This window comes from Centrocercus urophasianus, unplaced genomic scaffold (genome assembly GCF_019232065.1).
Source record: "Centrocercus urophasianus isolate 14NV4802_14NV808 unplaced genomic scaffold, USGS_Curo_1.0 seq_14, whole genome shotgun sequence".
Taxonomy (NCBI): Eukaryota; Metazoa; Chordata; class Aves; order Galliformes; family Phasianidae; genus Centrocercus; species Centrocercus urophasianus.
The window spans coordinates 39,631,743-39,655,571 of NW_024884586.1; the positions used below are offsets into that span (position 1 = coordinate 39,631,743).

Sequence of the window (23,829 nt, forward strand, 5' to 3'; positions counted from 1 at the left end):
GGGGGGGCGCTCTCTTGCTGCCTGGCAGTGGGTGCTGGAGGGTGCTTTCCTGGCCGTTCCAAGCTTTTCAGGTTTGAATCGGTCCCGGGAACTCTCTCTCTCTCTCATCTTGTCTGATTTATTAATCTCAATTTCAATTAAATTGTATATATTGTGTTATCTTGTATTCCAGTATTATAGTAAAATAAGTTTTCCTCCATAGATTGTTGCCGCTGCTCTTTTCCTCCCTTCCTTCCTTCCCATTTTTTTAGTGGGACCGGGGTGGGGGGGGAGGGCAGAGGCCTGCCGCCCCTGTCACGGACATAGATTGATCTGATCAACTCCGTGACAGTAGTTCCTTCATTTTAGGTTGTGGATGCCCCATCCCTGCAGGCATTCAAGTCCACACTGGATGTAGACAGGTGCTATTGGAAGAAAGCCTGCTCAATTCAAATGGAAAGCTGCTATTAAACCAGTATAGCATGTAATATATTTTCACAGCCATGGCAGAAGATTTTTGTCATTCACCTTGCTTAACTGTATTTCCATAAGGAAGTCTGGGTTTCTTCCTCTTCCCCCACAAGCCGTACTCCTTCCGTGTCTTGTGGGTGTATGAGAAGGAGAACTATGGGGACTTCTGTGGGAGAAAAAAGAAAAAAAGAACACTTTTCTTGACTAACTTAAAGCCATCTCACTGTGAACAGAGACTGGAAGTTAATGTTAACCAAAAAATCCCATTCTATTACTAAGTAATACACACTGACATGGAATGCTTAGCTGTATGTTTCCCATCAAATTAACTTTCATAAATTTTGCCCATGATAACATTAATTCATCTTTAGCTTACAGGACTTCCTTCAAATTACATCCCACCTACTACAGCAATAGTTGCTTACACTCCTTAAGCTCCACCTGCTTAGGAAATTTTATTTTTCATTTAACACTTAAAAGCAAAACCATTACTCCACTCTCAAAATAAATTAATAAATCAAATGCCACAGCAAAAATCCAGATTGTTCAGCTTAAGACATTGGGAACATACATTGAGACAGACTAAGTAAGGACATTTCTTGTGTGGAAGGAACAAAGGAGTTAAGAGAAGACAACTTAAGGTTAATCTTACTATGCAATCTCAAATCAAAGGGAAATAAAGTATTTTAAAATGTACTAATGTTCAGAACTATGCCAAATACTTACACAAAACTTTTAGCTGGAGATGTTGGTGGTGCAGACCCAAAATCCCTTCCACCATAAAGATGCCAAATAAGAGAGATTTCCTTCACAATGTAGCGTACCAGAGGAGCAGGAAAATGAAGTGGAGCTTTGCTTGCATCTGTTTTTTTCACAGGTTGACTGAAATGATTTTCCTTTATCAAAATTGCATCATCAACCAGTTTTCTTATTACTGGTTCTTCTTCTTTCTCCTAAAAATATACATAAAGATAAATAACATCGAGAAGATAAAATACACATTCCTTACTAAGATGTTTATTTTTTTCATATGAAAAGAAACTGTTCTATACTGTTTTCTGAAGGCTACACAACAGGCTTGGTTTAGGAATGATATGTATACAGTAACAAAAACCAAAAAGCACATAAGAATAAATGAAAAACTGAGCTTAAGTGAAGAGTAATGAATTCCAAACTGAAAATAAAACATTCTGAGGGTAAGGACACCACATACTCCATGTGTATACGACTAACACAGGTCTACTATATAAGGCATTACTGGAAACAGACCTCAAAAATAACTGGGCAAGCACTACTGATCAGGAATCCGAAACTAGCTCTGTTTATTAAGGAGAGTACAACCAGAGATTATACGAAGAATGTGAGCACTGTTTTCAGACAGCTTGAGTATAGTGTCCCAAATCTTTTAATGCAGTGGACAGATACGGACTGACATGGTACACAAGTTTTTCTGTGACAGGTAAGGATCTTATGCTCACAAGACTACTGAATGCTTGGTCCATGAGAAAAATGAATAAAATGTTAGAAGATAACAACTTTGCACATCTTTTAAGTATTGTATCTTTCTTACAACTACTTTGTAAACTATCCTTTCATTGTAAGCCCAATGGCAGTAATTAATCATGAATAAAATGCATATAAGCTTTTGACATAATATTCAGCTCACAGAACATTTTCCTGAGATATAGAAAAACTTGATCCAAAAATAACTGCATATATTTCCAATAATAATGCATGAACGTCTTTCACAAAAATAATTATTTTTGTGCACTCACAAAACCTTCTAACTCTGTTTACATATGGATTTATCTTTATTTTATTTTTTTAAGTAATTCTCAAAACTTCTTACAGAAACAGCAGCTTTTGGTGCAAAAAGAATGCAGAAATCATCACTTTCTGCAGGAATATCTCCCACGGTTTCATTTATCAGATGATGAGTGAACGAAGTGTAAGTGGGACTCGGATCTTGTGAGACATTTCCACTCTCATCTGGAAACAGGAAGAGATCTGAGCAGGATGGTTCCTGAGTTTGAGATCTGTCATCCAAAACTCCTGGGAGCAGAGAATAGACATGCTTCATTAGAAAAGTCTTTACAAAGCACCAGCAAAATAATGCAGTATTTAAGTGAAGCTTCTTACTTTAATTGCAGTATCAAGAGAAGCTGACAGAAGTTAGAGACATTTTCAAAAAATTCGTCTACTATACAATTAAAACAATTACAATGTATTCATAAGTAGTTACTAGTAGAGATGATTTTAAAGATAAAGTCTTCATAAAAATATCATATAGATACAAAACATCATCTCATTCTAGTAACAAGATGACAGTATCAATAACTTCCAGTATCACACCAATAGCTTACCTTCAACTGTGGAAATAAATATTATCACTATTTATAGTACAAAATCCTTAGCCAAATTAAACCTGGATTTAGCTGCAATCGGGATGCAGAAGCCATAATTCTGTATTTGATCAATTACCTTGTTATGTCTGCTAATTAAAAGATTTCCTCGTGGCTCCAAGTTTTGTTTGTGACTTGGAAGTGTACCATCCTCCTAATCTACCTCTGTACACAGAATAGTGTTTTTTGATTCCTCTACGCCAGAGTGCACATAGCTTACACCCATGCTGACTGACAATCAGATTACAATCTTGAACTACTTCTACATTACTGTTGCTAATAGTGAGAATTTAGTACCTGATCATTAGAAGACTTCATACTTAAAAAGTGTGCTGCAATTATTTCTGCAGTGTCTCAATATATACAAAACTTTCGATCCTACTTTCTTTAGAGAAAGGTTGCACATCTTACTTATTTATGGCCCCAACAGATTCTTACCATTAGGCTCTATCTTCACAGCAGAAGTCTGATGAGTCTCAATTTCCTCCATAGCATCACTCATCAAATCCCGTAAAATCTGTTGCTCTGATTCAGCGAGCAGTGGCCCGTGTGAAGAAGGCTGACTAAAGGTCTCCACCTATAGGCAACAAACCATATTTAGTCATATTTAAAAATAATGGCAATATCATGCTAAATAAGATTTTGCTAGAAATATCATGCTAAATAAGATTTTGCTGGAACACAGCAGTTAAACTTTATTAATGTAATTTTTCTTCGTAAGTATTACACTTTTTCTTTGTTATATATGAATTTGGTACATTAAGTAAACAGCAGAAAATATTTACAACCATCTAGTAGCGATCAAGACAGAAAAAAAATTAAACTAAAAACTAAAAGGTAACATTTTACTCTCAAATATTTTTGAGACAACAAAATCAACATTATTTGCAACATTTCTCATGTTCTTTGGAGAAAGAACGCAGACATCAAAACTAAAACAGATTACCAGAAAGAGTACAGCTAATTACATCAATGTTATTTTGTGATTTTTTACCTTCATTTTTGGCTTGTTAACTCCGCATTTAATCTCTGTTTTACTTGGAGGATGTAAATCACCATAACTCGCAATATATTGTATAAGATTCATTAGTGCAGCACATGAATCAGAGCAGGTGCGAATATGGATTACATCACTGGAACAGTGCAGCTCAAAACGTGGTTTAGTCTGAATAACAAGAAACACACTTAAAAGTACTCTTATAATCAGTCTGAAGTTCCATAAAAATAGTTTCTATACATAGATAATTTAAAATTAGTAACTAGCCAAACAGAACTAAAAAAAAAAAGTACACACAAACTTAAAATGAAGAATACTTGATTCTAAATATAATAAAATAATTTATAAATCACAAATCAGTCCTGATTATTTCAGATTTTATTTTTGGTTAAATACTTACTCTTTCCCCATCAGAATCAGATTTTACTGTTGTAATAGTTAGTTCCAGCAGGCCCATATCCATAACACGAACATAATCTGAAAGACAATGCACAAAAAATTTAAAAAGACAAAAATGAAAAGAACAAGTATCTTCCTTTGTTTATTTTTGGTTGTTAAAAGTATTAAAACATCATTTTGCAAAAACTTTTTCCAGTACATCACCTCTAAAAACACTATTTGTGCGCAGTGCAATCTATTAGAAATTTATCCTTATCTTGTCCACATAAGTTACAGCCAGAGGCACACAGAAACTGGATGAGTAAGCATCCTAGGTGCTTACTACTGAAGCAGTAGAGGGGACATTTTAATACTGTACCCATCTTTCAGCACCAAGAATAGCTTACTTCCCCACTTCTTTGTTTAAACACCGTACGCATGCCTTTATTCTGTTCTTCACTAAAGATCTCCCAACTAAGCTAAATACACACATCAGTGGGCACAGGGCTTCATCACTTCTGCAATTTTTTTAAATATTCCTTCAAGTTTCTCAATTCCAACAGTTGTTACTGTATAAAACAGAGTAGAATAGATATTTTACTGATAAGACTACCTAGAATTCCAAGCCATACAACAACTTTTAAGTTCAACTACTGAGAATGTGTAACACATGAAAAGTCAGAGAAGTACACACTTCTCTGACATGCTACTGCAACTACAAATCTAAACTAAAACAATCATATTTCCTTCTGAGCTACTCATTTCATATTTAACAAGCCAATACTCATCTCAGATCTTCAATAATTTTAATATATGCTGAATATTCCTATAAAGCTCTAACATGTGCTACGAGATATGGCTTAGTAGCTTAGTGTTAGTAATGGTGATAGGAGGACGGTTGGACTAGATTATCTTGTAGGTCCTTCCCAACCTTGTGATTCTATGATTCTACAATGAGAAATTCAAGAGCGGATTAAATCCTTACCTCTATGGAGGTTTACCATAACAGTGTTGCACTTGTCAGACAGATGCAAAGCAGCTTCATCTAAAATTACCCTAGAACAATCAGTAAACCAACAAATAAATAACAAAACAAACAAATAAATAATAGATGAAATAAACACAACAAAGAAATGCTACAAAATTCAGCAGGCATGGAAAAGAAACAATATTTACCATAGAAAAATTTTGTTGTTATCAACACACTAAATATGGTCAATAATCCCTAAATATTTTGTTAATTAATACAACGTCTGCACATAGCAAATCTTTATGAAACATGAAGTACTGGTAACTAAGAAAAAGCAACTTTGTTTTTCCGGCTTTCCAAACTCATTAAAAATTGCAGAATTCTGGTTGTTAATGAAAGCAATCCAACAAAAAGAGTAAGGCGTTCAGCCTAACAAAAAAGAATGATTACACATGAACAGAGTATATTTCAAAAATACAGTTCACCAGTGTGATCATTTACACAATGTGAATGCTTCATAGATCAAATAATAAACAGGCATTACAAGTGTCACAGAACATGCCATGTTTCACAAACACTTAAATTATACCTGAGAGTAGAATAGGATTTATCAACTGCAACGCTGCTGGAAATGCTGAAAGTTTCAACAGTAAGTAGAGATCTGACTGGCAAATACACGGGCCTAGCAACAAATGAAAAAATATTTTCTTTCAATTAAAAATTGTTGTTTATTATATAAAATGTGTATTATGTAATAACAATGTTTATTTTTCATTGATAAACTTTTACTTTATATACTTATACATTTAGAAGTAGCAAAACCTTCCTTGTTTTAGAGAAGGGTTTATCTTACTTTAGATTGCTTAGAGTTTGCCATATTTCTATTTAGAACTTTTTCCAAACAAACATAAATAAATGTTACTAACAATATGCAAACTCGAATGTTTAACATGAAGAAATACGTTGCTGCAGTGCCACCAAATGACATACACTTGCATTTCATTTACCTGTAATCGAGAGCACAACTCCACAGATGCACATGAAAAGTTGTAACTGTAGCTGGAGGATTATATCCCAAAACAGGCTCATCAGAAATATTCAAAAAATATAAAATCTAAAAATCATAAATATATCATTATAATTCTTCAGCATCTGATAATTTAACAAACAATAATGCATTAGAAAAGAAAAAATCTGCAAGGTATGATAATAAAACATTTATTATTTTATTACTGGAAGGTACAGTTAGTGAATTAATCTCAAATATTTCAAAGTGCTTACCCAGTACGTGAACACAGGAGAGCACTGAATGTAAACTGGGCAAAAAGATGCAAACAAACTATCGTGTAGAATTAAAGGTGTGGAAGAGACTGATCCACAGAATCCAAAGCATCCACCTGTCTGTCATGGTTTAGTGGGGTTTTTGTTGGGTTTGTCTGGGGGCTTTTTTTTTTTTCCCCCATTGTTTATTTAAGGATTATTAATGTACTTACATAATGAAAAGGGCAAGAAATAATGGATTATTGATTTTTAATCTGAAATAATCTTTCAACAGCATAAAAAAAAGTAGGATAAAAGGTAATATTAAAAAAAAAAATTAAGGTTTAGTGTCAAATTTCAAGCAATTGTCATAAAATAATGAGACTGAAGTTGAAAATGCAATTGAGAAAAACACTAGACATCTGACCTGTTCATGCCAGCTTAGACCTGAAGGCAACACTCTGTGTTGAAGGGTGGCTCCTCTTAGTCCAACAGCAACTAGAAATTCCTGTACAAGAAAGCTGTACAAATTAGTTTACATGAAATACATGCAAATGATTGAGATCTAGATAATAAAGTGTTCTTCCTTGTTCTCCCAAAACTGACTATAAATTGTCTAAGCAGAATTCTCTAAAATTGAAGGACTAGATCAGGATTAAACAAAACAAGACAATCTGTTTCCTAAAACAGAAACCTCGTTTAATATAATCTAGTATTTGTTGCAATGATATAGCCTGAAAATTATCATCAATTTTCCAGTGGCAGTAGAAAAGCTATTCATTCATTTATTCAGAGCTTCACCAGGAATTAAAAGGAGTACTAAACCAGTGGAGTCCCATATTACAGCGTGTTTAAACCTGAGTCAGCAGAACCACAGTGACACTCTGCTGCTATGCAGATTCCTTCCCTCCCTAGATAACTCTACCAACCTGTTTGTCACCATTATGCTGGCAAACAGGTCATCTTTGAGCCACGCTAATGAATGCTACTGTTGAAGCCAACTCATTTACCCGAGAGCTGCGTCAAACACGCAAGCAAAGGCTATGCAATAGGCAACACTGTCAAGAAGCTGATCGGAATAACTTTTAACTCTTCATATTTGTTTTGCCTGATTTGATACCAGATTAACTCAACCAAGACAAAACACAAAAATGTCAGTTGGAGAGCAAGCATATAATGTGATCAGCAAAGTAAGGCACTGGAAGAATTATTACATTGTACTGATAAATAAAATCCACAAATCACCCAAGAAAATCTGATTTTAACAAAACTAAAGGAAAAGTGGCTCATAAGTCATGGTTTCTTCATCTGTAAACCTGTAATCTAAATGTTCCCATATACACTGAGACAAATGAAAGCGCAAATTTAAAAACACAAACCTTTGTATTGCTCTCTATTTTATCTGATTGGATTTTGACTGCAACGGTCAGCATATTTGGGCAGTGCTCTCCCACACCATCTGAAGATGTCCTGCTAAGACCATCTTCTTCCGAAAAACAAATAGTAGGTTCTAACCAATGGGGACGTATTGTGCTGGGTAGTCGTATTTCAGATGAAGGGACAGCCCCATCCACCATGCCTGCAGAAATTGTGTAATGAGTTACACTGAGGTTCAAAGCTACCTCTAATGAAGCGTTAAGGAAAATCCTTTTTATTCTTAATGTCTTTTAAATCGTTCCATTACCACCAAATAAAGTCAGGCATACACACTGAAAACCACAGATTGCAAAAGGAAGGTTACAGGTGATGCAATATTTAAAAATGGTTATAGCTAAAATCTTTAACTATAGTTTTGTGAGATTTTTTTTTGTTTCTTTTTTGTTGTTTCTTTTGTGTCCAGAATCTTTTTAAATAAATATCTACTACCATGTACAAGAGCCTACATTCATAACAAAGAACACGTATAAGAGGACCACAAAATCTTTACAGACTAGCAGTTGACAGGAAAAGCCTGAATCAAACTGCTGTATCACCACAGTATCTTAGGAGCATTACCCATGGTTTAAAATCAAGTGATACACTACTGGAGAGGAAAAAGCAGGAAGAAGTGTGGGAATAACAGCATTTCCTTCTACTGAAGAAATACAGGAATATCTCCTTAAAATTTAGCTCCCACAGCTACCTCCATCCCAACCCTACCTTGATGATACAAATTGAGGCTGCTAGAATGGAGACAAACGTAGTGTCTATCTTCAAAACCTTCATATTTAGTCACACTAAAAAGTGAACCATTGTTGAATTCCAACCAGAATTCTCCATATTTTCCTTCTAATGTTTTTCCATCATCCTGCTGAAGGAAGAGCAGAAGTGATACGCTGAGTTAGACAGCTCAGACTAACCCAACATTTCCTACTAGCATCATTTTTCTGCTTGCATTTTGTTATTCTCATGTTGAAATAAGTTTAAAAAAAATGCTAAAACATTATATCACTTTACAATCTAGTTACATTACAGTACGTAGAATGTAAGAAGATTACAGAGTTCCTGTTATATACACGTGTTCCTTCAAGAAGATGGGACATTTTTCATGAAAGGGTCCAATGGCCAAAACCAAATAAACTTTCTACGTTTGATTTTGTGAAATTTTCCAGCCTCAGCATCTTACCTTTACATCTGTGAATATCGACACTAATCCATGTGTGACATTTAGCAGAACAGATAGAAAGCTTTGTGAATGTTTATTCTGAGAGTCAAGCTTTTTCCTTCTGCGTGAACGATAATTTGGATCAACAGTGGAATAATATTGTAGTGTTTCCTCTTCAGATCCACTCTCATCATCTAAGAGATAAAACAGCAAATGTCTAACTTTCTAGTTAACACATTATGCCAATAATTCATTGTTTATCCAGGTGGTGCAACTTAATTTCACTTATTTTTACTTGATTGAAAATCTACATTTTTTTCTACTCAGTTTAAAAACTTTCTTACAGATTTGCAAGTTCTTTCCAGTATCATCATAATCACTTCAACCACTTGAGCTATTGTGATACAAAGGCTGAAGAGGATCTATTAAGGGCATTACCATAATTAACTGCAGATTTGAATTGACTGAAGCTGTCTTTACTGAAAGTATTGATGAGTTGACTGGCCACAGATAGTCCAACACCATAAGAAAGGTTTTCAAATGTTTCTACAGGAGATGGAGCAGTTGGTTCCCACAACAGCAAATCATTGCTGATTCTAGAAGGAAATATATTATCACCATTATATAATACACTAAATTCCCAGCAAGTATAAAATGAATAAAGCACTATCTCCTTCACAGATTTAATATATCAGATTCCATAAACAATGAGGAGAAAGTTAGGAGAACAAGAAAGAATAATATTTCCAGATATAAAGGCCATAAGAAATGAGAATATTTTTTCCTCAATAATTATAATATGCATATGGCATATTAGAGCATTAATAGTGACACAAAAATCTCTAGTAATTGTACTTTGGCTAAATATGCTGGGGAGGAAAAATACTATTTTGATCACATCAATTTCAAAATGAAGTTGCAGGAAACATTATTTACTTTGATTTTACATGAGTCTGTGTCTATTAGTGGAACACAACTTGTACATTCAATAACCTGAGCATTCAATGAAAGTCTAAGCACTGCAACCTTGAAAGAGAAATAATGGCCAATACAGGATAGCATAAATCATTATCTTTCTTCGTGTAGGTGACGTAGCATAATAGTTATTTTTTAATTGATATAATCTAATTGAGTTGCTTTTTATCCCCCCTCTGCAGATTAGGAACAACTAGCAGAAACAGTGATGGGAATCAGGATTTAAGTCAAGTTCACTTTCCCCCATTAGCCTCTGTAAGAGTTAAAATAACAGAAATAAAAATGTACTGTTAGAGTTTTGCCCATCTTATGAACTTTTAATTTTTAAGACAAAAGTCACTGAATTAAAAAGGAAAAATGTATTCAACAGTTTCTGAAGTATAACGATTATTTATAAAGGAGAATCCAGAAATATTAGGGCAGAACTAAGCACTGTGAACAAAGATCTGAATAAGTTTTTCACTGAAAGCAAAAGTCGATTTAACTTTATCCCTTGTTCACAAAAATCTGCTACATTCTTTTTCAGCAACTGATTCCTATGGCACCAATCAGACATATGATAGTGTCCCTGAAGTTATCTCTCACGTGAAACGTATTTTACAAAGTACTTGATATTCTTAGTAAACCATTCAAATGAATTCCAGCTATAGTTACTCATTTAAATGCTTTCATCAACAATTAATACAGAACTAAAAGTATAGGCAATGATAACTAAGTAAAACAATTATCATACTTGCCTGTTGTAAAGTTTTTCATAAAAGCCTTTGTTTGGTAATGTCAAGTGAATGTTTGGTAACATGAGCTCCAGTACATAATGAGAATTGTTAATTGTTTTATCCTGAAACTCAGTCATTTCAACTACATCTCCTGGCATCACCATCTGAAAGAAAAACAAAACAAACCCCAAGGTGAAAATAAAAATGAACAACTGACGGTCAGAAGATGCATGTAAGTGAGAAGATCTAAGTGTGAGAATACATTAATTTTATCTATTAACACAAAGCAATAATAAAATTTCAAAGTACCTCTTCATTTTCAAACATGACTCTACGAGAAGAAAAAGGAGAAGGCTCTGGTCTTCTAATATCACAGACATCTTTCAAAGAATGAGGTCCTCCTTCTTCTTCCTCTTGAAAATTACCATCTCCTTCCTCCTCCTCAGCTGCTATCCTTTCCAGAATGGAGTGCACAGCCAGAGGGTTTATTTTCAATACAATCCTGATGTTGGAGATGTTATGCAAAACAAGCCATTAGGGATGCCAACAATTTTTATATTACTGCACAGACACATTAAACCACTACTACTATTAAACCAGTAAGCACAAGTGGACTTAGCAAGTCAATTATCAGGGTTCTTTTATCAGCAGGAACATTTTGTTAGAGGGAGTTACACACTGAGGAAAAAACACCAAACTTAAAGGCACAAAGGAATACAGAAAAAAATCACCAGGCCAAAAGTTTAGTGTTGGCTATTTTCCACTCTATCAAGCAACCATTAGCTGACCAAATGCTTTTTCAAAATGTTTCTATCATCCTGACACTAGCAGCTATTAGAAACAAACTAACTAACTAATGCTCTGCATGCTTTTGCCCATTATGAGTATAAACTGTTATATTTTATTTCTATCATCGTACAAAAATAAAAAATACTGAAAAAAAAGATTAATGCAGAAAAAGCTACTGAAAACTGTGGCAAAAAATATGTGTAGCAAATTCTAAAATCACCTTTATAAGCAGCATTAAGTGATTCTGTTCAGTAACTGAGGCATTGTGTTGCCTTACAAGTTACAGTAACACTCAAAACATAAGTACTCTTATTGTTGTTACAGGTTATTAATATTTTGAGACAAAAATCTATTGTTGTTCTGTTTCAGCCTTCAATGTAAAAGAGAAAATGTAAAGTGACAAATTAGATTGGACAAAGTTTCAAGCCTCCTTCAAGATCACCTTGAACTGAAATTTACTCAAACCTATACAGAAAACATTATCCATTAGAACCAACTTGATGATAAACACAGAATTTTCCTCAATTCTGGGGTTCTTTTCATGTTCTTTCTTCACAATTAATTTTAAAGCATTCACTACACAAGTAATCAGCATTAAAATTTCAACAACAGCAGTACTTCAAAGATACTAACTATCTGCACTGAAAAATAAAACACTATTTTACCGAGGCCAATCAAAGTTGTCTGATGATGTTATATCTCCATCAACACCGCCAGACACTTGAAAAAATTTTACTGGTGCTTGTGCTTTATCTTCTTCAAATGAACCTAGACAGAAAAATATAGTAGAAAAAAAGTTGACTCAGGAATTACAATTGCTCACTACAGGATGCAGGTAATAATCTGAACAGAGAAAGACAGTAGAAAAATTCATGAAAATAATGACAGCTGCTAAATTAAGGACACCTGCTTCTCAGCTTGGAGTCCAGTAGGTGAACCCATCCAAGCTGCACATAAGACACCTTTGTGCATTTTCTCTTCCTTTCCACAAAAAAAATAAATGTTAACTTTTACAATTTGAAAGCAGCTTGCTTTCTATCTGCTTAATTTGTAAGATACTTCAGTCATAAGAGTATTACTGTTTTCTCAATGGCAATTATTTAGGACACCATAATTCACTGTATTTTTAATCTAGAACTGAGATTTCTCATTTTGCTCCCATACTATCTACAAAATTTAGCCTAAAACAATGAGAGATCCCAGGAAAATACTAAACTGAAAACAGACATAAGACAACATGACAGAAAATAACAGAAATATTAGCTCAGTTCTCAAGCACTGCACCCATGTACATTATTCTCATCTCCTCTTTGTACTAACTGACTTATGCTAATATCTAGCACAGAACATTACACTGCAGGAGAGATATCTGCTCTAAAATGGAGATGGAAAGATAGTCCATCAAGAGGAGAGAAGTAATTACTAATCCTCAACATAAGACCTTTGTGTCAACTGTGTAATTTCTGGTAAAAATAATAATAAAAAAAGAATATTCAAACAATGTGAACACACTTACCAGTAAGCTCTTTAAAAGTAAGTTCTAATTTAACTTGTTCTGGAGTTGAGCCTCCAACAAACTCTGTTTTAAATTCTATATCTGTAAATTCAAGATGAAGAATCTCTTTCTGAAGTGACTTCTTAAACCATGGTCCTCTTTCCTGATCTGACCGCAGGTCAGGTATTGGGAAGCGAACAGACAAATTTAATGTAGGGGCAGTGACTTGAACTGAAACTCTACAGTTTGCAGGAGTATGCGAATCGTCCAGAAAAACTTCAGTGAATGCTTTATGCTAAAACAAATAAACAGAAAAAGTTAAAAGTAAAAAAATATGTATTAGAGAAAATAATTCTAAAAATAACTACGGAGAAAGCTTTTCCTGTAATACTCTTAAAAAGAAAAAAACAAAACAACTCAGTTTCATATATTACACAAAATACATAAGGACCAATCATTATTACTTCTCAGGTTATTCTTCTGTTACTGATACTGTTAAAAACCTTCTTAATTTTAAGTCAAGTACTTACAACAGAGGTAGCAATCTTTGATAAATGGCTAGTTTTCCCCTTCAAATTAGAGTAAGAGTTCCTAACTATACTGAGCAGCAGTTAGGAGATACTATAGAAGCACAGAATGTCACAGTGGGAAGAGACTCACAAGGAGCACTGAGTCCAACAGCCATCTCCACACAAAATTACCCAAAATTCAAATCTTATGTCTGAGAGTGCTATCCAAATATTTGTTCAACTCACAGCAGCTCAGTGCTGTGACAGCTGTCCTGAGGAGCTTCCTCCATGCTCACTATCCTCTGGTGAAGAATCTCAGTCTGACCCTCCTCTGACACAGCTCCATGCCGTTTCCTAGGGTCCTGCTGCTGTCACTAGAGATCAGCACCTGCCCCTCAGCCTTCTGTTCTTTAGGCTGAACAAAACAAGTGACCTTGATAAAATTACTACTCAGAGATTTAATAAATCAAATGCTACTGTTGAGAAGCCAAGAACTATCAGCATGCATGGCTGCCCCTTTCAGTATGTCCTGGATTCCAGCTCCTATCACTGACATGCGTCATTCAAGACTTCCCTGTGGATTGCTTCCTGTTGACCATCAATGAAAAGACTCAAGTTTTCAGAACATAACTGTATCAACACAAGTTGTTAATATCTTGTACATTTTCTATACTATTAGCAAAATTTCATTCACTGATATCTGGACTGTCTTAATTACGTTTTGAAAACTAATTGTTCTGTAATCAATGGAGCAATAAAATCCTTTGACAGTTTTTTTTCTGTGAAAAAATCAGTTAGTTGCATTAAACCTCTATTACGTAACTTGAAAAAGAACCTTTCAAGTTAAACATTCTTATGCTAAATATACTGATGTTAATCCTCCTGAAAGCTTGAACCAAGATTAAAAAAATGCAACTTTTGTTTGCCCTCAATGACTACAATGCAAGGCATCTGTTGACCATCCCTTCAGCTGCACCAAAACTGGATACGGCACAGTACAGAAAACTGGGCTGACAACTTAAAATTTCAACACATATGTAAAACTATAAGCAACAAATACTGCTGCTAAAGGGCATGACAGGACAGATTCGAAATTAGCAATCATTCAAGATTTCCCCTTTTTGTCCGGCTCTGTCTCAAAAAGCTGTGCACTTACACAGTTTATGAAGAAGCTATCATAGCCTTTAGGTCTGTTATCACACATGCAATCACTGAATCTAAAATGAATATCCAAATCAGACAGCTTCTGTTCTTTATCAGAACTTATAAACCAACAAAAAAAATCCCAAAGGTTAGAAAACTGACCTGTCTTCCTGTTGCAAAAATTCAGCATGTTTGTTAATAAATTCCATTTTTAACTTACCAGATTTATGTGTTTGTTGTATGAAGTATACATGTGAGATGCCATCATCTCCACCGTAGTTAGTTTCTGTGGTTGAAGTAAGGAATTTAATCTGTCCACAATACTAATATCCAGCTCACAAAACACTGGACTTAACTTTATTTGTAACTCTGCTTTCTGTGGAATAGAACTAAGTCTGCCTTGACTACCCTGAAAAGAAAGAGAAAAAGTACTAAAATCCTTAAAAATAATATAATGAAGCAAATAATTGTATGTTGTATATATATCTCAGTTGTACAAGATACCTTCTTGTAAAAATGAACAGAACTAAACAAAGGCTACCATGTAGAAACATGGCGTTTTTAATATTCCTCCTTACCTGAGGTCCTCTATTGTCTGAATGCTTATAATGAAGCTGAAGGCATGGCAGAGCATGAGAATCATTTTCTTCTTCAGAATGAAATGTCAGCAGCTTTAAAACAATAGTCAAGACAATTAATGGATAAGAAGAAGAGTTGCCATAGGTGAAGACATTTATGATATTTTTACTAGAAAAGATAGCATGTAATCCTGGATTCAAGTCAGTGAATAGAGCCTTGGCCCAACCCCTTACTCAATCCCTTTGCTCACTTTATTAGAGCTTCTCATCATTAAAAGAGCTGGAACACTAATCATCACCTGAAGGAACTTCCCCATTCCTTAGCTCCATGAGCTAGTGTTTGGAAAATGCTTACTCTAATTCCCAAACTGAGTTAAGCATATTTGAAAGAGAAATAAACCAGTAAAGTTTGGCTAACTAATACCACTTTTGACAGATATGACAGCAGCCTGGTTCAACATCTGATCTTAAAACATATCTTGAAACCACAGCATGTATCAACTTTTTACATATATACTGTAACTATTTCAAAAATCTAGCATTTTAAATTACACAATTTATATTCTCTGGGGAGATGCCCAATTTTTTTATTATTTATTTATTTATTTATTTTACCTCTGTATAGTGAGGCTGAATGGAATGAGAGTCAGTAGAGAAAAGGCATTCCAGAAACTCCATATTCCCAATGGATAAATCCGTACTAAAACTTCGAGAAGTAGACCTTTGTCTTTGTTCATAGGACACTCTGATGCCAGTACCTATAAACCTGAATTACAAAAATTACAAATTACAGAAATTAGCATGAATCAATAACATTAAGAAAAGTCAAGCTTTCAGCATGGGAAAAAAGTATCACTGCAAACCTTTTAAATATCATTAAAACTGTTAAAATTTGTAACTTAAAAAGATTTTTCTAGTTATCACTTCAGCAACATAATGAAAGGATTTCACATCACATGTTCAACAACGATTAATGTACAGAAATTCATTAAGACCACTTCAGACATCTAACTTAACAGGTAATTCAAGAAAAGCTGGAAATCTAACATCCTTACTTGGACAAAGTCTGATGCCTAAGAAAGCTTAGATTAGAGCCATAAATTAAGAAAATATATTTTCTCTCCTAAATGTTCTGTATTTGAGACTGTGCTGGGACAGTTAAGATTTCTGGACAAAAAACAATTGTTTCTGAAGCAGGATCTTCTTAACTGTATTGAATTTGTATTTTGCAGTAAGTAAAAACCTAAGTTTCTCAAAACAGAATCCTTTTTTTGCAATAAAGTTGGTCCTAAAAATATAACTATTTCTAAAGAAATCATTTACGTAATGATCCCGATTCCATAGCTTTCTGCAGAAGAAACTGCACCTAGTTTAATCAATCTGTAATAGAAGGGAGCTAGGCTCACTTCATTGTTTATGCACTTCTGGTTTTTGTTTTTGTTTTTTGTTTTTTTTAATAAAAACAGCAGTAGTCTTAGACAGAAGGTGTCAAAACATAAGGCTATTTTGAAATGAACAATCCAACATTCAGTTAAGTAGCAAGCCCACTGGATATAAACTTTACTGTTTATTCAAGCTTAACAGACATATATATGTATGTGTATATATATATTTAAGTGATTTATAAATAAGCAAAGTTATACCTAAGGTGATCATGAGAACAAGCTTCTGAAAATACTTCTCGGAAGGACAGAAAATCTTCAGTTGCAAACTTAACTGGCTCAATCTTTTCTATTCGGGCAAAGAAATCTCGAGCCATTGGTGTCAAAGGGTTATGGTTCAGTGAACTTTCAGGTGGAGGTAAAGGGTCAATATGAAGTACAGACACTGAGAAAGTTCCGACTGTGAGTCTAAAAAGAAGCTCAGGTCTGGATTCATCCACAGAAACAGATCTGGATGGAATAGCTGAAATATAAAATTAAGTTTGTGTAAACAACAATTTCATAACGTCATCTTACTTTTTTTTTTTTTTTTTTTTTTTTTTTAAACCAAATTGCTAAATCAAAATTTATTTCCAGTATCATTTAGGGAGCAGAATGCAAATCAGCATTTTTACTTACACGTCCTCCTTAAGGAAGCCTGGTGAACCACATTGGCTGCAAGTGAAGAACCTCTTGGAGGCTGTAGTTCTTGTTTGTTACGATCAAGAAAATCACCCCAGGTTGGTTGCAGCTAAAACAAAAATATGTATGATCTTAACTTTGCTAAATAGATGTGTATGTATATATGTGCATAAAAAGGTGGCTGTTCCAAAAGTAATGCCTCCTATGTTATTACATTAGCTCACACTGTCAGAGGTGAATGTTGGAAGTAAAGCAACAGAGGCTGAACATTTCTATTACTATTCCATTGTTGACAAGCAACAGATGGCAGCAGAGGGGTAATCTGACAAAAAGGCATCCGACAAGAAGCAGAGGTGTGAAACTGAATTCCTTCACGAAGAAAAAATTGCATCCACTGACGTTCATCAATGCTTGCTGAACATTTAGGGAGACCAAAGAGTGGATGTGAGCACAGCAATAAGGTGGGTGCTGTGTTTCTGCAGTAGTTGGCAGCAATATGAATGACAAGCCATGTTTCGGATAGCCATGTACAGTCACACTATGAAATGAAGACTGTCTCGATCAGCTCATCCACACAAATCAGCAGATTATGAACAGGGAAATGTGTACAGGGCTTAACATCAGCTTCAGTCCATTGGAAGTGGTAGTGGCAATGCTGGAACGTGAGATTACTAATATTTGGGTCCCACAAGTGCTCATTCTGGAACAGAAAGAACACTGTATGCAAGTTTGTCAGGACTCACTAAGCCAACATGAGGCTGAAGGTTTCCTGGATCACATGATCACTGATACGAGATGCAGTATCAACACCACAGAACAGAGTCAAAATGGCAGTCCACGCAGTGGTGACATGAAGTCCCCATCAAAGAAAAAGTGCAAGACACAGTGAGTAAAGTGATGTGATGGTCTTTTGGGGCAGGAAAGAGGTGATCTTTCTGGATTTCCTGGAACCCAGACAAAAGAAAAAGGAAAACAAAAAAAAACAGAAAAAAAAAAAAAAAAACAAAAAAAAAAAAAAAACCAACTCTGACCACTACATCACAGTGCTGACTAAACTGAAGGATCAAACTTCCAGAGTCAGGCCAAAGAAAAAAAAAAAAAAAACCTTTCTCTTGCAACACAATAGCACCATGCCTCATGTCAGTTTGAAGACTGTGGAGCACACTGCTAATCATGGCTGAACTGTCCTACAACATCCATTAGGCAGCTTCTGACTTCCATCTGTGTAGAATGATGGAAGATGCACTGCAGGGACAACACTTTCCTAGCAATGACAGTGTCACAGCAGCTGTGAAAGAGTGGGTCACCTCCACCGTTGCCCATTCTTACGAACGCAGCATGCAGGCTCTTATTCATGGCTGGTGAAAAGGCAGAGAACAGTCTCCATCACAGAGTGTTATTGTGCTTTTTGTGTATGTTGTAGTTTCCATGGAAATAAATAGGAGGCATTACTTTCAGAGCAATCCACACATATGTGTGCATATGTGTGATCTAGCAAATAACAGACAAAGTGACAAAGAATCTGTACATAAACAATCAATAGCATACCATTTCATGGCCTGTTAAAACTCAAGTGAATTATGCACATATGCTTCACTTGAGGTTATACTTCTTAATTTTACAATAGCCTTTATCACATATTTGTAAAGCTGGATACACTTGCTCTCTCACTCAAAATATATTCTCCTGTTTCTGTGTAAAAAGCATACGTTTTCCATTGTTTTAACTAAACATCAGGCCACCTAACAAATTTTGAAAAGATAAACAGTATACATTTTTCTCATATCAGGTATTAATACAATGATTTTCTGCTTTTTATTGCCATCATCTATGTAATCCATAATAAAAGAAAATCCAAATATTCAGTTACAAAAACAAAAGGATCTTTCATAAGTTTTCTACATAATATCAAAGCAACTGAAAACAAATACATTTCCATTTCCTGTCTCAGTAGCCAAACAGATGAGAATCTTTCCAATACAGTTTCAATCTTTCAATGAAGCCTTCAAGGAAAAACTGTCAGATCTAAACACCTTCACTGCCTTAGTGAAGTTCTTGAACAATGACTGGCCTGTCCTCAGATACAAACGTTCGAGTTAACACATTCAATTACACTAGCTTTGCTACAGTTCTTGATATCATAAAGAGTATTTATAGAACACAAAGAAATAAAGAGGAAAGAAAAGGTTGATTTCAGGGAGATTTTAAATATAGCTAATACTGTACATACCACTGTTGTGCTCAGTGGAGATCCTGCTGGTGTGTTGGTATACGTACTAGTTAAAGACAAGTCTAGATCCATAGTTGGAGGGTCTCCAAGAGGTGGAAGGGAGGAAAGGCTATGAGACATGTCCATTTCAGCCATTGAGAAGAAAACTTCTTCCTCTAATGTGAATCACACATATTAAAGAATTATTCTCTAATGAAAAAGAATTATTTTTGAAAGAAATGCATTTCTAAGTTCAGAAATCCAACAGCTAGACAGAACAGTCAAACAAATATATTATTTACAGGAGTTCCAAGTTAACAACCCTAAAAATATTAGAAAACAGAACATTTGACTTCATATTCAAGTTGACATTATTTCTTTAAGCTCATACACTCCTTTGACAAATTAATATATTACATTTCAAATAAAAAACAGCAAAAAAAAAAAAAAGCAAATAAAAATGTAAATACAAGAACAATTGAACTGTTTTTCATTCTGTGTTTCATTTCCTCAGTGTGTTGAAAAGATGTGACAGTTCACATGCATTTACCATGCTGCACATATTAAATGTGCATACAGATTACCAAACTCTTTTAAATGAAGCCTAGTCTAACCTCACTGAGCCTGATACTCATTTTTACTCAACAGTGCAACTAATGGCTTAGAATAATTCTACATCAAAGTTACTTTGATACTTAATCTACCAAGAATAAAAACTCAAGAGCTATTTTATATAATCTTGTATATAATCTCTATATATAATCTCTCTATATAATCTAACAATGGGCTTTCTGCTATGCCATATCACTTTTATACTTGCCACGACTAGAAGGCGTTCTGGCTGTCTCTGTCTCATAGAAGCTTTGTTCAGATGAGGCTCCTGCAGATAAAGACTCTTTTCTTAAATAACGTTTCAATTCCATCTGAATTCGATACTCATCTTCCTGCTGCATTGGCCGGTTCTTCCTATCTTTATTAGACAATTCTATCCTGCTTAGGCTTTCTGAATGGAAGAAAAAAAATTACAAAATTCAAAATGCACTGTTATTTTCTTACCAATATCTATAAAAAAAACTCAGAACCAAATCTGAAAATTAACTAGCTGCTGGTGCTGGGGTATGTGTGCATATGTATTATTCGAATATATATATATGCACACACACACACACACACACACACACACACACACACCCCCAAATTCACTCTCTAGCATTACTTGCAACTCTGGAGTATTTTATGGTCATATATGCAGATTTTACTACTAAGGAATTACAAAAATCTCAGGTTTTAAGATGATACAAATGGGAATGCTTTTTCAGTTAGCCAAAGCCAACTAACAGGTCCAGTAAAAGAAAAATATTAGCATCATCAGAAGACTATTAAGCAAGCAGCAAGGATTTGACAAATCTTCTCAAAAAGACAACTAACTGTCCATCCAAATAGTAAGTATTGTTACATCAGGAACACACAGGGAAAAGAAAAAGCAACAACAAAAATAAACATTCTTATCTTGTTATTGCCATGATCTAAGTACAGTTTGTTGATTACTTAGCAAATACAAATTTTTCCTCAAGCGTTTTCCTCATCTATTTAATATTTTTGGTGCCTGTTTCCAAAGCACACTACAGAGAACTAACTGGATTAGCTAAGCTCATTTGGTCAGATAGAATCTATAAGAACCAAAACTGTTCTGGCTTCCTGACCATTTCCAACTATCATTTCCCCAACTGTTGTATTCTACTCTCCCAGTTTATTTTATTGTCTACAACACTGTTGGTTATGAACTAAGAGACAATCGGCAACTGAACTGCAGTATCACAGTACTACATAGAGCAGCTACAGAGCTTTTTACTAAAACCAAACAGAAAAGAATAATCTATCACCACAAACATTTTTCTCCAGTAAAGAAACTTGTTTATCTTGTAAATCTTCATTTTTGTACACACAAACCCACATTTAATATTTACAAGATGTTCACTTGCCTGGTCCAGCAATAGCTGCTACCATGTCCAACAGAAGATGCACTTGTCTGGGTGACAAAAATAGATGTATAGAATCTATCTGTCCATCCACATCCAACTAAAGGAAGGAAAAACAAAATCATGAACACAGTTTTCCTTCTGAAGTCTCAATGATTTTGATAGTAGATTTTCATGCTATACAGAATACATCCGTTTCAGTAAAATTTTTATCTTATAAACACCCAGAACTTTTAATTATGTATTGCTACCAATCTGTAGCTTGGCATGATGAACACAGATTTGCCACCCACAATTTACTTCCTTAAATACAGATAATACACATAATAGGGAAATTCAAGAATGCCAGTAGTTTTGCTTGCTCAACATTTCTAAAAGCAATCAACAGTATAAGGTTAGTATTACGTACAAATTACAAAATACTGAAATCAACATCCTAGATTTTAGAAGCTGTGAAAGTTCTCCTCAGAACTACTCTTATTGTAGAGATTAACAGACATGAATACTTCCTTGTGACTGGGTGGGGCTGTTTTTAAATGTCTCATTGCTTTGACAGTGTTCAACAAAGCGAGCCTCTTACCTCAGAAGATCTACTCAAGGTAAGTTTATCATAACAACTTGTACAGATCTGTCAGTTCTAGATTCTTACACTCCTAGACATTGGTCAACTCATGATTATTACTCATTTTATTGTGTGTCAGTGACAAAGAGCTGGTAGCAGGGGATGCTACAAGGGTATTCTGTGAGAAGAGGCCAGGTGCTGCACAGGGCTGGCTCCTGTATTAAGACTCTCCTTGGGACATAGCTGAATCCATCAGCAAAGTCTCACTTTTGTGAAAACATACTTAAGAAAAGGCAAAATGCTACACAGTCTGAGAAAGAAAAGAAGGTTGAGAGAAAAAACTGTGCAAAACCCAAGGTCAAAGAAGAAGGAGTGGAGAAGGTGCTCCAAGCACTGAAGCAGAGGTGCCCCCTGCAGCCCATGGAAGACAACGTGGTAAAACAGTATTTCCTTGCAATCCTACAATTGTTAAAACATTATTTTAATATCAGAGAGCATATATTTATACAAGTTTACTTATATGCTCACACCTTTTTTTTTTTTTTAAAAAAAAAAAAAGAAAGCTAAAACACTATTTTCAATTGCTTTGTTTCTTTTATCTTTATAAGTCAAATAAAACATTATTTTAAATGGTGGCACTTAAATTTGGCATTATTATTTGATTGCTATTAGTTTTAATGTAAAAATTCAGAAGTGGAATTGTTCACAAGAGCTTTACAATGCCACAGTGCTGTAGCCTCAGTAAGCAATGTTATAATTATGTCCTTTTAAAAACATAAGTGTTTTTAATCAGTCATTTAAACATTCCACATGTACATAGGCAAAGTCAGTCACAGTGCTACAAGGAAAAAAAAAAATGGATCAAGAAAGCAGTGGGAGTATAATGAAAACAAAACTATTTTCTCAAGATTCACTGCAATATATAAATTCAGTTTGTCTCCACAACACAGGAATCCTCCTTTAAGAGATGTCAGTGCATTTTTTGTATTTATATTTGAATTCACTTTGAATTGAAGTAGTAGGAGAATACCAAAGTAGATAATGCACCTCCCCATTTAATAAATAAATAGACCCATAAAAACCAAACTGGACTTATGTACTTATTCATATAAGTAGAAAAATCCAAACAGTTATGTACTTGTTAACAGAAAACATTTGTACATTTTTCCTGCCTTTTATTACAAATCCTGAGAACACACCAACTGGCCACTGTAGAGCTGTCTTATTAGAGATATGTATTGATTCTGAATGAAAGAACCTAGAACAAAAACTAAAAGTATTGTTACTTTGCCTTTTTTTTTTTTTTTTTTTTTTTTTTGTTTTTGTTTGTTTGTTTGTTATGCAGTAGCAAAAATAAAGTCTTCTGTGACTATTAATTTAAACATCAGGAAAGCATGACTAACCTTAGCTCCAGGAAGTACTTCATTTTGCTTTAATGTTAGGCTCAACTCCATTCTACCAATCAGCTTACTGATCTGCACAGGGTCAGAAGGAGTAATTTCTGGCAAGTTTCTTGTTAATTGTGGGTGAGGCTCATAATTGATTTTTGGGTTCCAGCTGGGTGAAAGCTTTGGTTCAGTTGCCTTGAAAGGTTACACAGAGAGGAATTAGAATGTATGTCATTTCTTATTAAAAAGACGTAAACATGCATAAGCTTATCACAAAAGAAATAGTTACAAACAACTATAATTTTGACTGTACTGTTAAAACATACTTATTAGTAACTGTTAAGAAACAAGTAAAATCTGAAATATCGGGCCCTCACAAAAA

At 34.6% G+C, this 23,829-nt stretch overlaps 1 protein-coding gene across 2 annotated transcripts in view; it reads right to left on the reverse strand.

Annotated features, from left to right (window-relative positions):
- Window positions 1-23,829, reverse strand: part of ATG2B (autophagy related 2B) — a 42,928-nt gene that overhangs the window by 11,885 nt on the left and 7,214 nt on the right. Inside the window, exons 6-32 of one of the 2 annotated variants that reach the window (XM_042813678.1) lie at window positions 23,463-23,642; window positions 21,501-21,597; window positions 20,339-20,521; window positions 19,540-19,694; window positions 17,307-17,418; window positions 16,890-17,151; window positions 15,862-16,012; window positions 15,247-15,339; window positions 14,889-15,077; window positions 13,038-13,311; window positions 12,187-12,289; window positions 11,042-11,234; window positions 10,754-10,896; window positions 9,480-9,637; window positions 9,063-9,235; window positions 8,597-8,744; window positions 7,837-8,036; window positions 6,885-6,965; window positions 6,205-6,311; window positions 5,787-5,879; window positions 5,213-5,283; window positions 4,250-4,326; window positions 3,847-4,017; window positions 3,291-3,429; window positions 2,300-2,502; window positions 1,177-1,403; window positions 508-616 (exon numbers count right to left, since the gene is read on the reverse strand). In XM_042813678.1, coding sequence (XP_042669612.1) covers window positions 508-616; window positions 1,177-1,403; window positions 2,300-2,502; window positions 3,291-3,429; window positions 3,847-4,017; window positions 4,250-4,326; window positions 5,213-5,283; window positions 5,787-5,879; window positions 6,205-6,311; window positions 6,885-6,965; window positions 7,837-8,036; window positions 8,597-8,744; window positions 9,063-9,235; window positions 9,480-9,637; window positions 10,754-10,896; window positions 11,042-11,234; window positions 12,187-12,289; window positions 13,038-13,311; window positions 14,889-15,077; window positions 15,247-15,339; window positions 15,862-16,012; window positions 16,890-17,151; window positions 17,307-17,418; window positions 19,540-19,694; window positions 20,339-20,521; window positions 21,501-21,597; window positions 23,463-23,642 — 4,092 coding nt within the window. Of the gene's footprint in view, window positions 1-507; window positions 617-1,176; window positions 1,404-2,299; window positions 2,503-3,290; window positions 3,430-3,846; window positions 4,018-4,249; window positions 4,327-5,212; window positions 5,284-5,786; window positions 5,880-6,204; window positions 6,312-6,884; window positions 6,966-7,836; window positions 8,037-8,596; window positions 8,748-9,062; window positions 9,236-9,479; window positions 9,638-10,753; window positions 10,897-11,041; window positions 11,235-12,186; window positions 12,290-13,037; window positions 13,312-14,888; window positions 15,078-15,246; window positions 15,340-15,861; window positions 16,013-16,889; window positions 17,152-17,306; window positions 17,419-19,539; window positions 19,695-20,338; window positions 20,522-21,500; window positions 21,598-23,462; window positions 23,643-23,829 lie in introns of both variants that reach the window. The other variant, XM_042813677.1, reaches the window with a different exon arrangement.